Source organism: Hippichthys cyanospilos, chromosome 9 (assembly GCF_059441005.1).
Source record: "Hippichthys cyanospilos isolate Australia breed blue-spotted pipefish chromosome 9, RoL_Hcya_1.0, whole genome shotgun sequence".
Taxonomy (NCBI): Eukaryota; Metazoa; Chordata; class Actinopteri; order Syngnathiformes; family Syngnathidae; genus Hippichthys; species Hippichthys cyanospilos.
The window spans coordinates 1712086-1732500 of record NC_142377.1 but is presented as its reverse complement, the minus strand read 5'-3'; the positions used below and the strand labels follow the sequence as shown (position 1 = coordinate 1732500).

At 38.6% G+C, this 20415-nt stretch overlaps 1 protein-coding gene across 6 annotated transcripts in view; it reads right to left on the bottom strand.

The window, feature by feature from the left end:
* Positions 1-2994: 2994 nt before the first annotated feature.
* The window catches only part of LOC148417642 (receptor-type tyrosine-protein phosphatase gamma-like), a 176449-nt gene continuing 159028 nt past the window's right edge, over positions 2995-20415 (bottom strand). For 3 of the 6 annotated variants that reach the window (XM_088424153.1, XM_088424150.1, XM_088424149.1), the window contains 3 exons: positions 13513-13621; positions 13105-13154; positions 10729-12981 (listed from right to left, as the gene is read on the bottom strand). In XM_088424153.1, coding sequence (XP_088280279.1) covers positions 12172-12981; positions 13105-13154; positions 13513-13621 — 969 coding nt within the window. In that variant the 3' untranslated portion in view covers positions 10729-12171. Of the gene's footprint in view, positions 4866-10728; positions 12982-13104; positions 13155-13512; positions 13622-20415 lie in introns of those variants that run through there. The other 3 variants (XM_088424152.1, XM_088424154.1, XM_088424155.1) reach the window with 3 other exon arrangements.

Genomic DNA, 20415 nt, shown 5'->3' with positions numbered 1-20415 from the left:
AAGATAGCTGAAATGAAAAAAAAAAACGCAAATGTTATACACAGAACGGCTTGCTGAAATTTATTTAAATTAATTGCTGCTATTTGTAAAGAACGCCTGCCAAGGTTGGCCCCCCTACATTTTTAACACACCAAATCTGGCCCAGATTTTTTGCAAAAAGTTTGGACACTCCTGCCTTATTGGCATGATTGATAATTGATCAGCATATTTATCCAACAGCAAGACGGAAACAAAATGGCTGTAGTCTATTATTTCAGACTTTTCTCTGGCAAAATGCCTATAGCATATCAACATGTATTGATTGATTGACTTTATCGAACATATAAACACATTAAAAGATTTGAAAACTAAATAGAAAGAAATAACACGCGAAAAAGAATCATCAGGGCAATACTGTGAGTTTCCATGTGAAATTTCACATTTAGATATGAAGATTAATCACACTATTCTCATCTCCTAAAATTTTGGACTCAAACCATAAATTGGTTATTCAAATGGTGTCAGTTTCACCTGTTAGACATTTTCTAAGAAACTATAAACAAAAAAGAAGGGAATCTTTTCCAGCTCATGCTTGAGGAGAACTGAGAAGGCCTACACAAATGTACAATATGCTGCACTCTGGCACAGTCTCTCTGAACCCTCCCTTTTTACATGAAGTTACATGAAGGTTACCCCTAAATGTGCATCCGGGGAGAAAACACCATGGACGGTACCCGGTGTACTTGTCTTTTTATGTGTGTGCATGTGGGTGGAAGATTAGTACATGTGTGGTAAACATTATGGGGCATTCTGGAAGATATTTTCAAATCACAAGTCACAACTCCCTACTGCTATAGGCGGTAGGATTATCGAATCTGTGTTTGTTGTCTTGGGACATTGATTGAACTGTTGTTTTGAATTGATTGCCTTGTCTCTACAGTATTAAGATTTTATCTCTCTTTCTATATATGATCACATCTGTTATTAATAGCAAATCATTGTAACATAACTTGTATATCTTTATCCTTTATTTATTTATATATGACATATATATATATATATATATATATATATATATATATTGTTGTGTGTCTATTATTTGCACCATGTGGCTCCAAAGTCTTTCCTATTCTTGCCTTATCTTACAATCTTGGCAGTTGTCAGACAATTACCTAGACCTAAACAAGCGTTACAAGTGAATCCGTAGTAAATTTCTCCAGTTATCACCATTCCGGCATATGGACAGAATCTAATGACTTCAATATGAATTAGAATTTTAGTAAAATTAAAAAAAAAAAAAAGGAAAACAAACTGCTTATAGTGACAAAATGTAAGATTTTGACAATTTCTCATTAAAAATGACTAAATTATTTTAAATTTCAATTCCTCCGGAGGTTGCCATGTCTGTTATAGCTACGGACAGCTACTGTAATGCCCCTAAAGCTAAATTTTATGTCATTGTACAAATTTAAATGCAAATAAATAGCTAATGTAAATAACTGGAAGGCATCAAGAGATCTAAATACTTCATGCATGTAAAAATGACAAAAGAAAACAAAAATATCAAAATGTTTCCCTAGGTTTGAGGTGGCCATAAAGGTGATCAGAGAGTGAGAAGGGCCACCCTTGGCCACCAACCAGCTCCGCTCCTTACGATGGGATCCTCATTTTCCCGAAAAATATGTAATAGATAGCATTTTAGGAAGCCCCGCCTCCATCCCATTTGTCAGCGGATCTTCACAAAAATTAGAACAATTGTGCCTTCCAGTCTGATAAAACACCACAGCAAATTTGAAGTCCATTAAGTCAAGCGTGTAACAGAAAAAAGGAGCAGTTTGGGACCTGCAAACGAGCAAAAATGGGCCAAAAATGCACATTTAAAAATTCATAACTTTTTCTGTACATCTGAGCATATGGTGACAAGACAGGAAAGAAGTGGAGCTTTTGACCAGATGGTGCAAAGACAACAACCTCCTGCTAAACATCAGCAAGACCAAAGAGATGGTTGTCAGATTCCAGAGAGGCCACACCCAACACCCACCACTTACCATCGACGATGCTGCAGTTGAGAGGTTGAGAGGTATGTCCCCGAACTTGGGATGTTCTGGGATGCGTGGAAGGTTGCCCTTCGCTGTTACTCCCCCCCTCCTGCCGACATCCATGCCGACTTGTTCAAGCGTACATCCTAGGGCTGAAAGATACGTGAAAGTCCGCCGAAACAGGTATCCACGAGCCTTGTTGTTGACAACAAAGAGCCAATAAGGAGGCGCTTGACAAAAGTGCATTTTTGCGACATTCTGTGCAAACGCTCGAAAACAAATGCATACTATATCAAATAAGAAGTATATATACAGTAATCATATTAAGCCTTATACATGACATTACTTTCACATTTGAATTAATGTTATTCAAACAGATATGTGGAAAAAAGTAGTCTGTTTTGAGTTCTAAGTTGACCCCCTTAATATGGGAGTTGAAAAAAAACTTGAAAAAAAACTCGAACTGTACTCTAAGAAATACGGTACATCAATTTGGCACAATTTCTGTGTACTGCTTTCTCCCACACACATTCAAACAACAGAATGAACCTCCTTTGAGACTGATGATTTAATTTTAGGCAGGCATTGAAACTACCACTTCAATAATTTTGTGAGAAAAGATTGAGAATGAAGTACTGCCAGAAACAAAATAAGATAATAAAAAACCATGTTGGCAAAATAAACCTAAATGCTGATTCTAAAACCAAGGATAATTTTTAGTTTATGTATATAGTTCTCAAGCAACAATCATTTTGCAAAGTCTTTATTGATTTTTTTTTTTTTTTTTTTTTGAGTGGGTGGGGTGAAGAATATTCTAAATGTGGTGTATTTTGACCTGTATTACTACCCGTAGTTTGTCATGATAGGTAAGCAGGCTCCGGGTTGCAGGCACCATATGACTATGTGCTATGCTAGTAAAGAGTCAACACTACGTTGTAGTCTGGAGTGTCATTGTTATAATAAGTAACAAGAAGAGTGAGAGATATTACACTAATTGTGTAATTTATTTGAACGACTTATGTGGGGACGAACTTAATATCACTTTATGAAGGTGTACAATATACATGGAAAACAGGAACCCATATACATAAAAAAAAGTAGTTAGTACTGTAAAGCCAAGTTACCATAGAAAAATAAAATGACAGGCAAAATATTATCACATAGTAAATATTGTACAAATTACTTCTACTACTTTCAGACACAATATACAGGGAGGGGATTCTTGATTTATAATGGGGTTCCTTTTGATGAGGTATGTAATGCAGAATGCCATGGTTTTTACTGACCAACACGAGTGCAATGAAGTCATTACAGTAAACATTTGCGTGAAAAACACAGCCACTGTTTTACAACAATAAAATTAAATCAGGTTGGTTGGTGAAAGGGTCTGCTTTTTCATAGCAGGACATTTATTGCGACGCTGTAGAAATAGGCCACGCCTATTTATATGAACCTCAAAATGTTGTATGCCAGTAAACCAAAGACGGTGAAAATCAGCAGACAAACTGTCTGTCTCTATACACGATTAATATTGAGGACCACATTATCTGTCATACCAATGTAAAAAAATATTTTTTTGTGATTAGTAGCTCATGCATTGATGAAATGGGACAAACCAAGTTAATTTGTAAAAAAAAAAAAAAAAAAGAAGAAGAAAAAAAAAGGTATTTAGCCATCTTGTCTCTACCTGGACGGCACAAAAAGAGATCAGATGATCAATAACACTGAGAATCTCACCCTATTTTGGTTTTCTTCATCCTGTTGCATAGAACTGCAAATCATAGCACGTCCATCCAACAACAAGCTTTACATATAACATATACAAGAATAATGTGCGTTTTGGATTCAGTGTCCTTAATACGAGCTTACCTAGCAATATAGTTTCAATAAAATGAGGAATAAGAGTGTCAGGTGTATGTAAACTGTTACAAAATTCTAACAGAATAAACATATGAAGAGTAGTAGTATGCATCAGAGTATATATATAGTTCATATATACAAAATCAGATGGTAACCAATAAAAAGACATCAAAGTTCACAGTTGTGACACTACCTTGTTACCATCTGTCTTTAGGTATCCCCACAAGAATGTAATTATGAAATAAGAAGGAACTGGACAAAATTCCAAAATCTAAAAATGATTTGAATAAAAAAATGCAAGTGCTTCTTAGGTTTATGGATGGTAATGCAGTTGATCAAATGGGTAGGGACGAGGAGGTCATTGCAATTGACTAGCATTTTGCCCGAGGTAAGTATGACCTCCGTAAGCTCATTTAAATTCACTAGAAAGGGTCAAACAGAGCAATGTCCTTTGTAGAAATGCATGTGGTTTCACAGAGTACAAGCCTGTGGAATGTCAAAACAATCAACTTGCGCCAGCCAGGTGAGCCATAGGAAGGAACGTGGACATCATATAGTGCAAACAAAAAATGACAGAGTTGTGTATCTCATTGCAAATGCAAACCGTCCATTTTAAAGACATTAAGACAAAAAAAAACAAAATTATTGAGAAAATTGATATCAGTGTAAAAAAAGTTTTTTTTCTTAATTCTTTTTTTTAATTTTACCCAAAGGTCTGGCAAAAAAGGCCTCAAAAAGTCTAATACTAGTTCTTTCTTTGACAGCTTACAAAATTAAATGAGTTCTTTCAGGAGTGAAGGGTTTGCCGGATATTTGTAAACATATACAGTACAGTTCTGGCACTCAGATGAGTGATTCCCGACTTTCTGCCTGGTCTAATTGGTCAGACAATAATGACAAGATCTGGTTCATGTTCAGAGGTACAAAACCGATCCCCTCGGTGTGGGCCTGGCTGAGGAGGGCTTCATACTGGAACTGGCACTGATCCTGATCAGGTATTGAAAGGGTAACAAGACAGTTAGGACACTCAGAAGAACATGTTTGAACAAAATAACATCTGCATAACTGGACATTTTAAACTCTCATTCAACGAAATAGAAACAAAATATTTACCAAGAAGATTTTGACTACTGAAGCTTTTAGAAATTTTTCTTTTTGGGGCAACATTGACCAAGCAACGATGAAACTGGTGTTTGAAAATCAAAGGAAGGCATTCAACTCCCATAAATATTCATTTCACTGTCATGTTTCTATTGTGGTTTCGGGCTGGGTTTTCTGTTTTGGGTTATTTAGGTTTTTTTAAGATGGGAGCTATTTTAGTTCTTGTGTCTTGCACTCATTTGGTTTCCCTCGTGTCGATCCACGTTAGCATGATTTGTTTCCACCTGTGTACTCACCCTCCTTGTGCCACTCAATCAACTCCCTCTGCCTTTTGTTTCTCCCCAGCTGTTTCCCGTTTCTTTGTCTAGTCCCTAGTCTATTTAAGTCTGAGTTTGCTTTCAGTTCGTGTCGGGTCATTGTCCTTGTCAGGTGGTTGTTTTGCTCATCTTTCAAATTCTTAGTCCAGGAGTAGGGTTAGGGTTAGGGTTTCGCCGTGGCGCTAAGTTAAGTCTTTGCCTCTGTTCACCTTAGTTTTGTGTTTCCCTCTTCGAGCCTGCCCTCGTCTGTTGCTTTAGTTTTTCACGTCCTTCAGGTTGCCACCCTTCTGTTGCTACTTTGATTTTTGGTCCTCGCTTTCATTAAATACGATTTTTAAGTACAACTTGCTTCCCGATTCTCTGCTTTTTGGGTCCACCACTGCACACCACCATGCCGAACCGTGACATTTGTTCGAAATGTTACATTTTACAGTGACGAACCCAGCCCTGCCTCCCATTATAACTTCAGAGCATGTACTAAGCAAGATGGCATTAACAGTGTCAAATAAGGAACCATTATACCATTGGTTTTAATCTCATGGACCTTTATGACCATATCTTGGGTTCTATTGCATTTTTGTCTTCTTGTAAAGACACCATAGTGACTCAAATTGACTACCCATTCAAACACTGACAGGAAACTTTGTGTGCCATCTTTTACGTCCCTATACACATGAAATAGTTCTATGATGATCGGTGTTGGGAGTAATGCAACACAAAAGTAATGTAATTACTTGTAAACATTCCTTTTTGCTGTTACGCAGTAGTGTCAAACATTACTCACTCAAAAATGTGAAAATTTTACTCTGTACAAATGAGAGTAATCTGATTTTAGTGGTGTTAGTGTTTTTTTCAAAAAATTGTCAAAAATGCCACAGGAATGGAAGAGAAAAGTCCATGGCAAAATGTTTACTTCCTGTTATTAGTATCTACTTACAATGGAGCGCAGCAGTAGACAACAGGTTGAATATGGGTGATGTGGTAATCTGTTCTGTCTCCTGGTGGGGCTCTTCCTTATTGCAGGACCGGACATTTTTTGTGAGAGGGGCTGAACCACCGGCTGTACACCTATTCACAATGTTCATCACCGACGTCAAATTATTCTCTGGTCATCCATCAGATTATCAGCGCCTTCCACGCATTCCGAGGTTATAAAATGATGTTCTTATATTAAACTGGGATTTGTAATTTGGATTTCATAAAATTTCGCGGATATTTATTTTTAAATTATCATTCATTCTTTTAAGTTTTGACAGGATCACGTACAATGACAAGTTTAAATTGCTGATGCAGGTTTATTGACGTTTAAATGCTCAGGAACATAGCCTGTGTAGCCCAGTAATGTATGTGTGCGGTATTTAATCAAGTCTGACATCACTGAAGGCATACATGTGAAGGTCACACACACACACTATATATATATATATATATGTATGTACAATGTAGGTTTTGTAGGTCTCTAGGTCCTACAAATGCCTAAAAATGTTCGTAGCTCTAGGTCAAACAGGCTGGGACCGTCTGCACTTTTTTGACCTTAGGTGGTGCTGCAGAGCCATTCTTTTTGCATTGTTTTAGGAAACACTAAAATATAAAATTTTTCACCAGGCCCGACAACTGTGCAAAATTTGGTGACTTTTGGTGCATGTTAAGGCCCTCAAAAATGGAAAAGTTCTGCACAGTCAATGATAATCATAATAATTAAAAGAATAAGAATAAGAATTCAGAGAAAACCAAATAATTAATAACAATTTAATAATAATAACTAGAGCTGCAAGCAGCTATAACGGGCCCTCGCAGACCTGAGCACGTTGAAGAATGAACAGTTTAACGTATGAACATATTTGGGTATGAATGTATTAGTGCATATGCAGGCAAACAGTAGAAGTCAATGTTTTAAAAAAGGTCAAATTTGCATTCGCATTTGTTCAACGGGCGCAACTACGTTATTGGAATCGCAAACTTGGTAATATATTATATTCTGCCAGAAGGTTATTCTAGCACTACGATGGAATATATGTTTGTTGATGTCTATAGGAAATGAATTTCATTCAACGTGTGAAGTCATGACAAGATGATATCATCCGGGTCAAACTTTATCAGCATTGACTGTTACAATAAATCGTCGTAATGAGCACTGCTGTAAAGGCCAGGGCCATTATCAAAACATTGTAATATTTGATGAAGGAAATTAGGCGTGTCTGAAGGCCAATCTGAAAAAAAAAATCTGTGCTATTACTTTGAATGGCATATAAATGAAAATGTAATTTTTTGCTGCCACCAGGTAGCACCCGCACAACAAGGGAAAAAAGTGTGTTTAGCACTCGACTCCCATGAAATGTAATTTAGAGAAGATCACCTTGGTCCAATTACATTAAGTTTTAGTGGTCTGGCCAGACATCGGATTTTGAGGCAGTGTAATGTCCACACCCAAATTTGAAAAGTCATTAAACTTGAGATCCTTAATCTTACCTATCTCAATATTTTCCTTACTAATTTTCAGTGGATTTACTGAAACCAGCATAGCACAGAACATGAACCAGGTGTCGCTATTGGTAATTTGGAAATGTGTCATGTAGAACAGTGGTCCGCAGCCCCCGGCCCGTGGACCAATACCGGTCCGTGGATCAACTGGTACCGGGCCGCGTGGGCTGCACCGAAATAATGTTATGGAGATGATTTAGTTTAATGGTACGTGTACATTGAACGCAAACGAGGCGAAAAAGCGGAGTGTTTTGTATTGTAGTCAATGGAGTTCGCGTGACTGGGAGCGAATGCACGGCGAGTGACGCGAGAAGTGAAATTTCGCCTTTTTTGTGTTTTTTTTTTTTTTTTTTTTTTTTACTTTTCCGCGTTTCGCGTCGCCACAGCCAATCAACTTCGGGAACATTCAACGGCTCACACAAGGGGGCGGGAATGAATCATGTCGGACGCTTTGCGTTCACCGGAAGTGATCCAACACGGCCAGCTGAGCTTTCAATACAAAACAGAGCCAAGTAAGAGCACTCACCTGGCTTGTAGAAAGGTGTAAGCGAGAACTTGGGCCAACTGGTATGTGCAGCGTTTGCTTCACTTAACAGCTGTTTAACCGTAGTTACTGTGCTAAGCTAACGATAACGCAGCATTGTCAGCACAATATTTAGCACGGTCTCGGCCACTTGATTGCGACATTGAAACTTTTATATTTTGGCAGGCGAGTATTGCCGCAAAGAATAAAGGTGCTGTCGGTGAAAATATTGGCTCTGTCACATCCCAGAAAAGTTAAAGTTTTCAGCAATGCTCTTATTTCTGGATCTACCGTAAAGTGCAGTGTTATGACCCGTGGGTCATATGTAGTTTTTGTATGTGTTTTGCTGTGTTCTCCTTTGTTTGTGTGTGCGTGTGTGTGAGTGCCTTTTTGGTGGGAGTGTGTCAATTGTGTGCAGGTGGTGTCATCCCATTGGCTGGCTCTCCTGATTTGCCGCCCTATTTAAGCAGCCCAGACCAAACTCTGTCTCTCTCCCGTCATCCCACCGCCAGAAAACGCCACCTCAGAAATTGTTAGTGTGCATTTGTGTTGCTCGCTGTGTTTTGTAAGAATCTGTAGATTGAGCAGTAGTAGGAGGGAGACGCCGTTTTGGTTTAACCCTTTTTCTCCTGTTTTTGCGTTAGGTAGTTAGTGAGCCAATTGTCATTTGTTTCCTTTTTGTTTGGCTAGTTAGTTAGGGATTCAGAAGATCGTTTGTTTATTGTTTTGTTTGTTTGCTCTCCCTCCGAAGATAATAAAAGCTGCTGTTTTTTGTTCAACAACTTTAGTTTCACGGGCCTTTTTCTGGTGGTGAGGGTACGGACGGGGGAGCACACACGTTATATCCCAGTTCCCCTAGGCTGGGTGTAACAGCAGTCCCCTCTCCTCGCTGGACAAAAAGTACAACAGCGACAGAAAGCCCCGCCAATGAACGTAGTGATTCGGCGAATGATTTGCGTTCGGTGTGCACATAGCATAACAGTTCATACGTTTGTGATGTGGTTTTTAGAGCAGCCAGCACGCAGCATCTAAGGCGTTGACCGTCTGCGGTGATCAAAAGGTTAGGGACCACTGATGTAGAAGATTTAGACCATGAGCTTAAATGATACCGTCAATTTTCAGATATTTTAAAGCTTGTTCAGCAGACTTATAAAGGTTTTTGTCACTGTGGGTGAAGGAAACATTGACTTCATGTTTTGAAATCGCACCTCCATCATTTATTTCATGGGATCGTGACTATTTTGGACCAGTTGGGCCTCTAAGTCTGAATAATGGTCTTGGCGAAGAGAAGGCGGCAATAGTGAAATCCTTACAAACGGCCATAAATGCATCAAAATAGCAAATTCAAAAATCCGTAATTCTTTTTCTGTACATCCTAGTGTATGGCTGTCTGATTGTTTTTTAGAGCTTAGGGTCCTACATATGCCGACAAGTTTTGGTAGCTGTAAGGCGAACCAACTGGGTTTGGCTGCAATCCTGTGACTATAATGACATTTTTTGTTCCCGCAAGGTGGTGCACGTGGAACGAAAAAAAAAACTGGTTAGTAGGTGTGTTTTACATTGGACTCCAATCAACTATATGACATCTAGAAAAGATAAGACCATCTGGGTCCAATTACAGAAACCTTTTTGGATTTGTGAGTCCGGAATTTGAGAGGACGCCCATTGGCAAAAAGTTGTAAAATTGGAGAACCTTCATGTTCTATGCCTCAACGCTATTCTGGCCGATTTACAGTTAAATTGCTCAAACCGGATTAGCACAGTGCAAAAATTGAAATATTAAGGTTTTTGTCACTTGTGGCAAAGGAAATTTAAAACAAGTATTTTGAAACCCCGCTCCCATCATATATGTTGACTGATCTTGACAAAATTTTTCCCAGTTTTGCCACTATGTCAAATAATGGAGCACGCCAAATGTGAAGCTGATCAGGTCAAGGGTTTTGGTTCCGAAAAATGTACAAAAATGGGCCAAATGGCACATTCTACAGTTGACAACTCTGGTTCTGTACATCCTAACACAAGTTTCATTTATTTTATGCAACTCAAGGGAAAAAGTTATATTGTGATACATATTGTCACCCAAAAAAAAAAGAGTATCAACTATCAAGAACTTTGATGTTTAAATTAATTGATTAACTTTGATTTTTTTTTCTTTTTTTTTGGATTTTACTAATTTACTTTTCAGCAATATATTTACAGTTGACCCATGCTATTTGGGGGCTATTTGAGTTCAGGCCAGTGTGCAGAGCAAAAATCTACATACAATGAACACTTATTGTTTTTGAGATATTTAGTATGATTTACCTGTCTGGCTTGCTTAGGGATAGATTTTCCTCCATGTGGAGCCTGAGCCAAAATCAGCTTGAACAACCCTGACTTAGAGACAATTTGGCCACGTTAAGTTTGGTGTGTCATAATTTTCTTTTATTAAATGCTTCAAAAACAGAATTGATAATAGTTAAACTGTCATGTCTGCTGTCAATATGTGACATAATTGGGAGTGGAGGTGGACCCAAAGATGCAGGCAAACTGATTGTTTAGAGAAATCATTATTTTTTTCAAGGGAATGTGGAAAATTTTACATTGCCACAAGGGCAAGAAAAATACAACCAAAATCACTCAAAGCTATCACAGCAAAAGACCTGGCTCGAGGGGGGAAACATACAGAAAGAAATACGCATGAGAAAAACATAGAAAATAAATAAACAAGAAACATCTGGCCCGGAGCACTAGGTAGGATTAGCGGATTGGATGAAGAAAACAGGAAGGGGCAAGTACACACAATTGACAGGTGGAACAAATCACACTAACTGAGGACCTACCGTAAGGAAAACCAAAACAGGAAATAGAATGGAAACCCTAAACAAAATAGAACAATATTGATGGCCCCGACCTCGTTTTAAGATTGTTCTCCTAAATTTTAAGGCAGGGTGCCCGTCGTGTCGACTGCGGTCGATCAGGGAACCAACAAGATATTGTTAGTCGATTACATGACATGAACTTCACGAAATGAAAAAAAATAAAATAAAAAACATTGAGAAATTATGAACAATATTGTTTACTATGAATGCTCCTCAAGCTGGGAGGTAAAGATCAAGTAGCAGTTTGATCATATCACTGCCCCCCTCTCCTGGTCGATGGCAGGATGTGAGCTGCTGGAAATGTAGGTCTCAGGGCAAAAAAAATTAAAAAAGCTTGGCCACCTTTGTTTTAAGGCGTTAAAAGCATATCTCTCTGAGCTACTTCATAAATTCCTCCATGCTCCCATCAGGCTTCAACTCACGTGTCCTCATCATCCCTTGGGTAAATGAAAAGTTGAGTGGTCTTAGGGCTTTGTCCTACTTTGTCCCTTTTTATGGAAGGGTCTTCAACTGAATGTAAGGGAAATAGTCCTCCACTGGAATTAAATGCTGTCTTATAACAATCTTTTAGTCAGTGTTTCAATATTTCACGTGTTTTTTTTTTCTGCTTTTGATTCTTCTGTGAAGTGTTTTAATTGTATGTATGAACTTGTGAAATGTATTGAGACACTTACCATGGTGATTTTGCACTTTAAATACCATGATTGATTGAAAAAAAACATGACTTTCACCTGTATTATCTTGCAGTAATAATACCGTACTTTGTTACTGTCAGAGGTTTTGATTTATTGAAAAGTTTATCGTTAAGATTGCTTTTTACAATGGTGTTTTATTTATTTATTTTTGTAACTTGACAGCACTAAGCTTAAAAGAGAAAAAAATATATACAATCAGAAAAGGGAGTTTAGATTTAAAACAGCAGAGCCAAAGTTGACAAAAAAAAACTAAACTAAAAATTTGGATTCTGATTGTTCGGTAACTTTAGAGAGTCATCAATCATATTGGCTGGTTTAAAAATAAAAACCAATCATTTCAAACCCTGATTTTGAGACAGTAAAATAACACCACTCACTAGTATGGGTGGTGAAAAGATGATGTTCCCATGCATTCACTGGTTGCAGCCTAAGCAGCAAATGGTAGACCTCAGGAAACTGGAATGCAGATCCCGTAGTGTATTTATGGGTAAAAAGACAAAGGTTGTAAACCACCTGCAGGTTTTCTAGAACAGGTGGCCAACATGTCGGATCCGGTGCCATCTCTTGTTTCTCTTTTTCAGTATCGTCATCTTTCCAACAGACTGGATAGTTCCCAGTTAATTTGTCAAACATTCGCCCTTCCTCCACCACCTCTAGTGCAGTCTTCTTTTGTGTATTTTCATTTTTGTCCTGTTCCTCTTCATTCTCCTTATTCTTTTCTGCCCTCTCACTTTCCTCTGCTTGATTCTTATCAAGGATAAGCAGGGGATCACTGCTTTCAGCCCCTGTCTTGTTCTCTTTCTCTGAGAATTTTATGACAGCAGGAGATCTGATATCAATGTTGGTCAAGGTGAGATTATTGTTCTGAAGTGTGAGCTTGAATGTTTGTTTTCTGCTCAACCAAAGTGAACTAGGAAAAAAAAAAAGAACTCCTCTACTGAAGCCAAGTCCAGCTAGTAAAGTGCTTGTCACCACAGATCCCACTGTTGCCTTACTACCACTGGAGAAAGGGCCAATGCCTGTCGCCATGGAGACAAATGAGATAGGAATGGCTGCAGAAGTCCAGGTAGATGAGCCAGAGGAGATTGGGGCCATGTCTGATGAAGAGGCTGGTGAAACTGTCGGCTAAGAAACATAAGAAAAGAGAAATAGTTTGAAGATAAATTACTATTTACTTATCAACCTGGAATTTGTTTCTATTGTAATATTCTTAACAGACACGCCCCCATTCACCCATGCATTCCTCACCATTCCAGTTTTCAAAATACGTGTTCCCTCAAAGATCCTAGTGTTGTTTGCTGAAACACAGGAGACCGAAAGCATTGACTTATTAAATAAAAGTAGAACAATTAAAAGTCAATCTTGATGTCACGATTCAATTAAAAAATAAAGTATATCATTGTAACACACATCAGTCTGAATTACATACACACAAGTGAGAACGAGACATTTGGTATTGATTAGAAACAATGACATCCATCTGCACTTAGCAGACATTGGTCTCTACAGTTTAACTAATGCTACTGTGCTGGAGTCATTTTTTTAGGCCATGAATACAATAAACCAAAAACACCCATCCATGCACTCTGTCCAAATGTGTTGAGACCTATGACGGAGATAATTTTAAGGAAGTTGCAGGTCATACGTGTGCGTTACCTCTGAAGAGCATACTCTGACTAAAATCACTGCGCATGTCATTGGTGCAGACAGCCTGGATCCGAAAAAGGTACAGCACATCCGGTGAGACATGGGAGATGACTGCTTCCTAAAGAACATAAAAAGAAACCATGTTTATGCGTAGTCTAGATCCCTTTATTTTTTCACAACATGAACATCACCCCTCATGATAGCCATCGATTATTTTTAAACCAGCTTCTTTTGTTTGTTTTTTTTTCATTTTAGTACAAAAGTAGAACGATACATAATTTTATAACAAAATTATATCCTAATATCAGAAAATCCATCCATCCATTATTTTGATTGCTTAGCCTCACAAGGATCATCGGAGATCTGGAGCTTATGCTGTTTTCTGGAATTGGGCCTATGCTGTTTTCTGGAGTTAGCCGGGTTACACCCTCAACTAGTGACAGCCAACCGCAGGGCACACCAGAATAAAGAAACATTGTCACCAAAAACTGCCACCGTACACCAATATTAATACATTTTAGTATAATTAGAACACATTTGACAGGGCAAATTCTACTTTTTGGAACTTTTAACCAATTTAGAATACTACTCCCACAACAAAAACTCCAAAAGTGTTTGTATACCACCTTACACTCTTCTCTGAGCCTCACTGCTCTTTCAGTACTGGTCCCACCTGATCAGAGAAAACAACAGGATCCCTACTTTGTGATGGCACTAACTGAGTATCGCCCCTACTGCCCAAACAGACTAAAAATACACCCACATTCTCTTAGCAGTCAGCGGTGCATGAGGATGACAACATGTATGGTGTGCAATGATTAGTCCAGCAACACCAATGCACCGATACGTGCGCCAAGCTCAGAAAACAAACCCCGCGTCGGCACGCGTACTGCTTTAAAACAATAACCTGACCAATGCATGAACTGCATCTACACAGCAAAAACGCGCCAAACCGTGTTTATAAGGAAGTGGAGTCTGTCAACGTGACGTAACCGCTGAAACGATCCGAATCACATGGTTGCTTGCGAGCAGCTCCGGGGGAAACAAAAGTAGTCTGCTGGTTGGACCAATTTGAGCAAATTTTGAAGAGGGGGACAGCACTTGGATGATGAAGTGGGAGACTTGGAAGAAGTGCAATGTGCAGATGCATTATTTGGCGTGTGGTGTTAGTAAAGGGGAATAATGCACTCAAGATCCTCTGGAATATGGGAACAGCCATCAGACTGCCAGCATCGTCATTGCCTTGTGAGCGTGTTCTCCATGACAGGAGAATTCGCCAGCAATCGCAACAGACTTAATTTGAAAAGATTGGAAAAACTTTTTTGAATTTTTTGAATGAAAATGTGTAAAGGACAAATAGTTGAAGCATCCTCATTCACATAATTTTCTCTTAGCTTTTCAGATTGTTGCATGTCCCATTTAAAGATATGGAATAATATGTTATGAATGCAAAAAATTGAACACTTGGATTTTTGCATTGATACAGGTTTACATTTTAAGATATGGAATATAACGTTATGAATGCAATGACTTGAATGATATTATTGTATACACGAGGTTATCGAACCAAGTGTCACTTCAGTTTGTCAAGTGGGTTGCCTGCAGGGCTTTTTAACGTCCAGCAGGTATTAAGTTTTTCGCCTTATCACACACACTGTGCAGCAGCCACACAATGAGATGCAGAAAGTATATAAGGGAACCAAGTATGACACCTTGGGATTAGTGTGGTCACATTTATATAATAGTGAGGCGTAATTTTGGAGTAACTACCGAAGTTTTTTTTTTTTTTTCATTATTCACACTGCAGTTATATTTGTTTATGTAAATGTCATAGAAACCGGAAGTAGTGGACTGAGTGCTTCCAGGTTGGAGGACGCAAAGAAGCGCGTCTCGGCTGCCTCTTCTTGTCATGTTTGGTTGGGTTTTGTTGTTTTTTGGATTGTGTGGGTTTTTGTTCATATTCTTAGGTTAATGTTAGTTCCCCTTGCGGCCGGATTCCTGTCTGTATTCCGTTTATCTAATCTTGTCCACCTGCCTGTTTACCTGCCCTCCTCATGTCGACAATCTGCTTCCCTTTCCATTTGTCTCCCTCTAGCTGTTACGTGTTCCCTTGTTAGGTGTGAAGTTGATTTAAGTCCCCAGTTTGCATTGAGGTCTTGTCTGGTCATTGCCTACTTCTTGCTTTCTTCTTTAACATGCTGCCACCTTGCCGTTTCTCCGTGAGTTTACTTTAGTTCCTGGTTTTGTTGCTGATTTGTTCATTATTCTGTAACTAGTTGTTCCTGCCTTGTTTTATTATTAAACCATTTTTTGAGCGAGTTCCTTTCAGTTTTCCTGCATTTTTGAATCCCCCTCCTTCCTCGCCTCCACTCGCCATGCACGTGACACTTCTCAGACGTAATCTGGGGGGCAATTCACATTGTCTTCATTTACAGTCTACTTCTATTGAAACAGGTCTGTATGACAGGTCTGAATGGTGGATAGCTGAGGACTGCTTCTGTTTTGTACATGTTGATGTGTGATTTTTTTGTTTGTTCTATAGCAGGATACAAACTTTTTTTTTTTTTAACTGTATTGACACTTAATTGCACATTCGTTTTCCCTTCGCACTAGTGCGGTCATATGTAACATCCATTTAATTCGCGAGGCTTCCTTTGACGCGTTCCAGGAGACTACATGTTAAATGTCGTAGTTCTCTTTCTGTGAAGAAATTTGAGCTGTAATATAACAAAATCCTTCATTTGTCATTTCTGCCTTTGTTTTAATTACAGGAAATAGATGGTATAGACTACCAAATGACGAAACAGGTTATGTCATTAAATTGCTTTTTGTTGAAAATGATATTTAGACATGATGTACATGTATTTTCATTGCAGGACATTTTGAGATAAGGAGAAGTTTGTAGAAATGATCATTGCTTGATCGTAAGGCAGATTTGATGAGGAAAAGACTAAATTGAGTAAAAGGCCAGAAATGTGTACAGTGATCCCCCCTACTTCGCCTTGAATGGGGGGGGTGTCAACCCGCCGCGAAGTTTGAAACCCGCAAAGTAGGGTATCAATTCCTAGATTTCTATGTACGCCCCAATATAGCCGCAGTAACCATAAACAATCCTTTTTTTTGTAATTTTTTTGCGTATTTTATTTCCTTTCTCCTATTATTTAACATAACATTATCCTTATTGCATTATTAACATTATTGTATATTTATTAAAGAACTAATATTACTTAGTTTGTTGAGAATTTGTTTTCAGGACTGGTTATCTGCACCAAGACTCCAGTGATGGAGTACGCAAGTCATCATGTTGAACTTCACATTTATTTTGGCTCATGTATGGTGTATCATGTAGTATCTGTTGAATAATATATCAACAACAATGTTAAAGTCAGTCAACTAACATACAAACACTTGCCGAATTTTTATCTATGACTTTACTGTATTTTTAGCCGACATTAGCGGGTTAGCAACAACTAACAAGAACTACTAACTATAAAGTGCAACCTCTACACAAACGAACACATAAACAGAATAAACACTCATCGCGTACTAAACATAGGCAGTAGCGTGCGTTATCAACATACATGATAATAAACTATAACTAGAGCTGCAAGCAGCTATAAAGGGCCCTCGCAGTCCTGTGCACGTTGGGTATGAACAGGTCGGGGTATGAACAAGGACTATGAACGATGAAAAAGTAGTTGTAGATGACTTCAGTGCAGGACTCTTACCAAATATGTAAAATTTAGACAAGGTGGGAAAATGTGTGTGGAGTTACTGCAGCTTTTATTGTTCCAATTTTGTGACTTTCAATGCCATATAGGCCACACCCACTGTCGAAACATTGTACTCATATGTGGGGGGCATAAGGCATGGCCACTGGCTTTTCAGAAAACATTTTAAGGATATCACTTTAAGGGGCTCAGCAGAGTACATAAAAAATTAAGGATTTGCTATTTTTTTTGCTGCCACTAGGTGGCGCTCGTACTATGATAAAAAATAGGCTTGTAGGTGTGTTTCACATTGGACTCCCATCCCATATATGAAGTTTTGCAAACATCAGATCATCTAGGTCCAATTACAGCAACTTTCACCGTTTTGGGGAGACATTAGACTTTGAGTTTGCATAGAGGCCACGCCCTTTAATGAAAAGTCATAAAAGTTGAGAACCTTAATGTTCCAATGTGTCATAGCTTTTCTGACCATTTTTTAGTTCATTTAGTCAAACAGGCATTTCACAGTACATAAAAGTATAAAAAATGAGATTTTTGTCCGCCACTGGGTGGCGCTGTAAATGATTTGAAAGTTTATCACATAGCTGTATTATTGCATGACTTTTAAAGTCCCAGGAAAGTTTCAGATGGTTTGAAGCTGTCATAGCTGAGTTATTAACATTTTTGTCACTCTTGGCGAAGGAAGTATCAAACATAATTTGAAGCTCCGCCCCCATCTTTTCTGTCAAGAGATCTTCACGATATTTGGACTATGTGTGCCCCTCAGTTGGATAATGATTCATGCCAAAGTTGAAGGTAATGGGGTGAATCGTTTAAGAGAAAAAGGCACTAGTTTGAGACCAGCTAATGTCTAAGAATGGGACAAAACTGCACATTAAAAAAATTCTTAACAATTTTTCTGTACATCCTAGCACATCACTTTTATTGACTTTTTTGTAGGTCTTGCAGTCCTTCATTTGCCTACAAAGTTTCATAGCTGTAGGTCAAACCAAACAGGATTGACTGTAATCTTTCGACTAATGACATTTTTTGCAGCCACTAGGTGGCGCTAGCTTTAAACTGGAATATATTTTTGTCGATATGTTCAGGAGAATATTTTCATCCAATGTGTGAAATTGTGAGAAGATCAGATCATCTGGGTCAAATTAGAGCAACTTTTACTGGACAGATAAAGCTTCGGAATGAAAATGGTCGTAGAGGCCACGCCCATTATCGAAACTTCGTAAAATTTGGTGGAGGTCAGCAGGGCTGTCTAGAGGCTTTTCAGACCTAATTTCAGCGATATTACTTCAAAGGGCTCAGCTAAACACATAAAAACGTTTAAAAAATGCTCTATTTTTGGCTGCCACTAGGTGGCGCTCGCACTATAACAAAAAATACGTTGTTAGGTGTATTCCGCATTGGAAACCCATCAAATATATGAAGTTTAGAAAAGATAAGACCATCTGGGACCAAACACAGCAACTTTGTTCGTTTTGGCGAGACATCAGACTGACATTTTTGTTTGCCACTAGATGGCCTTATAAGCAATTGAATATTTTTTTAAACACTTGTGTTAAGGGCTTGAGTCTCCATGTGTCTGTGAAGTTTCAGATTGTTCTAAGCTTGTAAAGCTGAGTAATAAAGGTTTGTTTCACATGTGGCAAAGTAATCATCAAAGGCATAATATAAAGCCCCGCCCCCAACATATTTGATGGCGGATCATCACAAAAATTTGAACAATTGTGCCTGACAGTCAGATAAAACATCACAGCAAATTTGAAGTCGATCGGGTCAAGCGTTTGGGAGAAAAAAGGAGCAGTTCGGGACCTGCAAATGAGCAAAAACGGACCAAAAGTGCACATTCAAAAATTCATAACTCTCTTTCTGTACATCTGAGCATAGGGCTCGCGCTGACTTTTTTGTAGGGCTCGAGGTCCTACATAAGGCTACAAATTTTTGGAGCTCTAGGTCAAACGGGCCGGGAGTGAGAGGCTATTTTCCACTCATAAGGCCATTTTGGGGCCAATTACAGCCACTTTTTTCGTTTTGGCGAGTCATCTGACTTTGAGGTGGCGTGCAGACTACGCCCATTATCGAAAAGTCGTAAAATTTTAAAACCTTAATATTCTATGTCTTAATGATATTCTGACCAATTTTCATTTGTTTTACTCAAACAGACTGAGCACAATACATGAGAGTGTAAAAAATGACATTTTAATCAACCACTAGGCGGCGCTAGTAGGTATTTAAAAAAACTTTTTTTAAAGGTGTTAAAGACATAAGTTTCCATGTGTCTATGAAGTTTTAGATTTTTTTAAGCTAGTACATCAAAGTTATTAAGGTTTTTGTCACTCTTGGCGAAGGAAAAATTGAACACATAATTTGAAGCCACGCCCCTATCATATATGTCAGCGGATCTGCACCAAATTTTGCCCAATTGTGCCCCTATGTGTGAATATGGACCACAGCAAATTTGAAGGCGATTGAGTAAAGCGTTTGGGAGAAACAAGGAGCAGTTTGGGACCTGCAAACGTGCAAAAATGGGCCAAAAATGCACATTCAAAAATTCATAACTCTTTTTCTGTACATCTGAGCACATGGCTCACGCTGACTTTTTTGTAGGTCTCTAGGTCCTACATATGCCTAAAAATTTTCATAGCTCTAGGTCAAACGGGCCGGGACCAGGTGCACTTTTTCGACCTTAGGTGGCGCTGCAGAGCCATTTTTTTTGCATTGTTTTGGGAAACACAAAAATATCCAATTTTTCACCGGGCCCGACAAATGTGCAAATTTTGGTGACTTTTCGTGCATGTTTAGGCCCTCAAAAATGGAAAAGCGCTGCACAGTAAATAATAATAATAATAATAATAATAACTAGAGCTGCAAGCAGCTATAAAGGGCCCTCGCAGACCTGTGTACGTTGGGGTATGAACAGGTCGGGGTATGAACAAGGACTACGAACGATGAAAAATTAGTTGTAGATCCCTTCAGTGCAGGACTATTACCAAATATGTAAAATTTAGACAAGGTGGGACAATGTGGGTGGAGTTACTGCAGCTTTTATTGTTCCAATTTTGTGACTTTCAATGCCATATACGCCACAGCCACTGTCGAAACATCGTACTGATTTGTGGAGGGCATAAGGCATGGCCACTGGCTTTTCAGAAAACATTTAAGGGATATGACTTCAAGGGGCTCA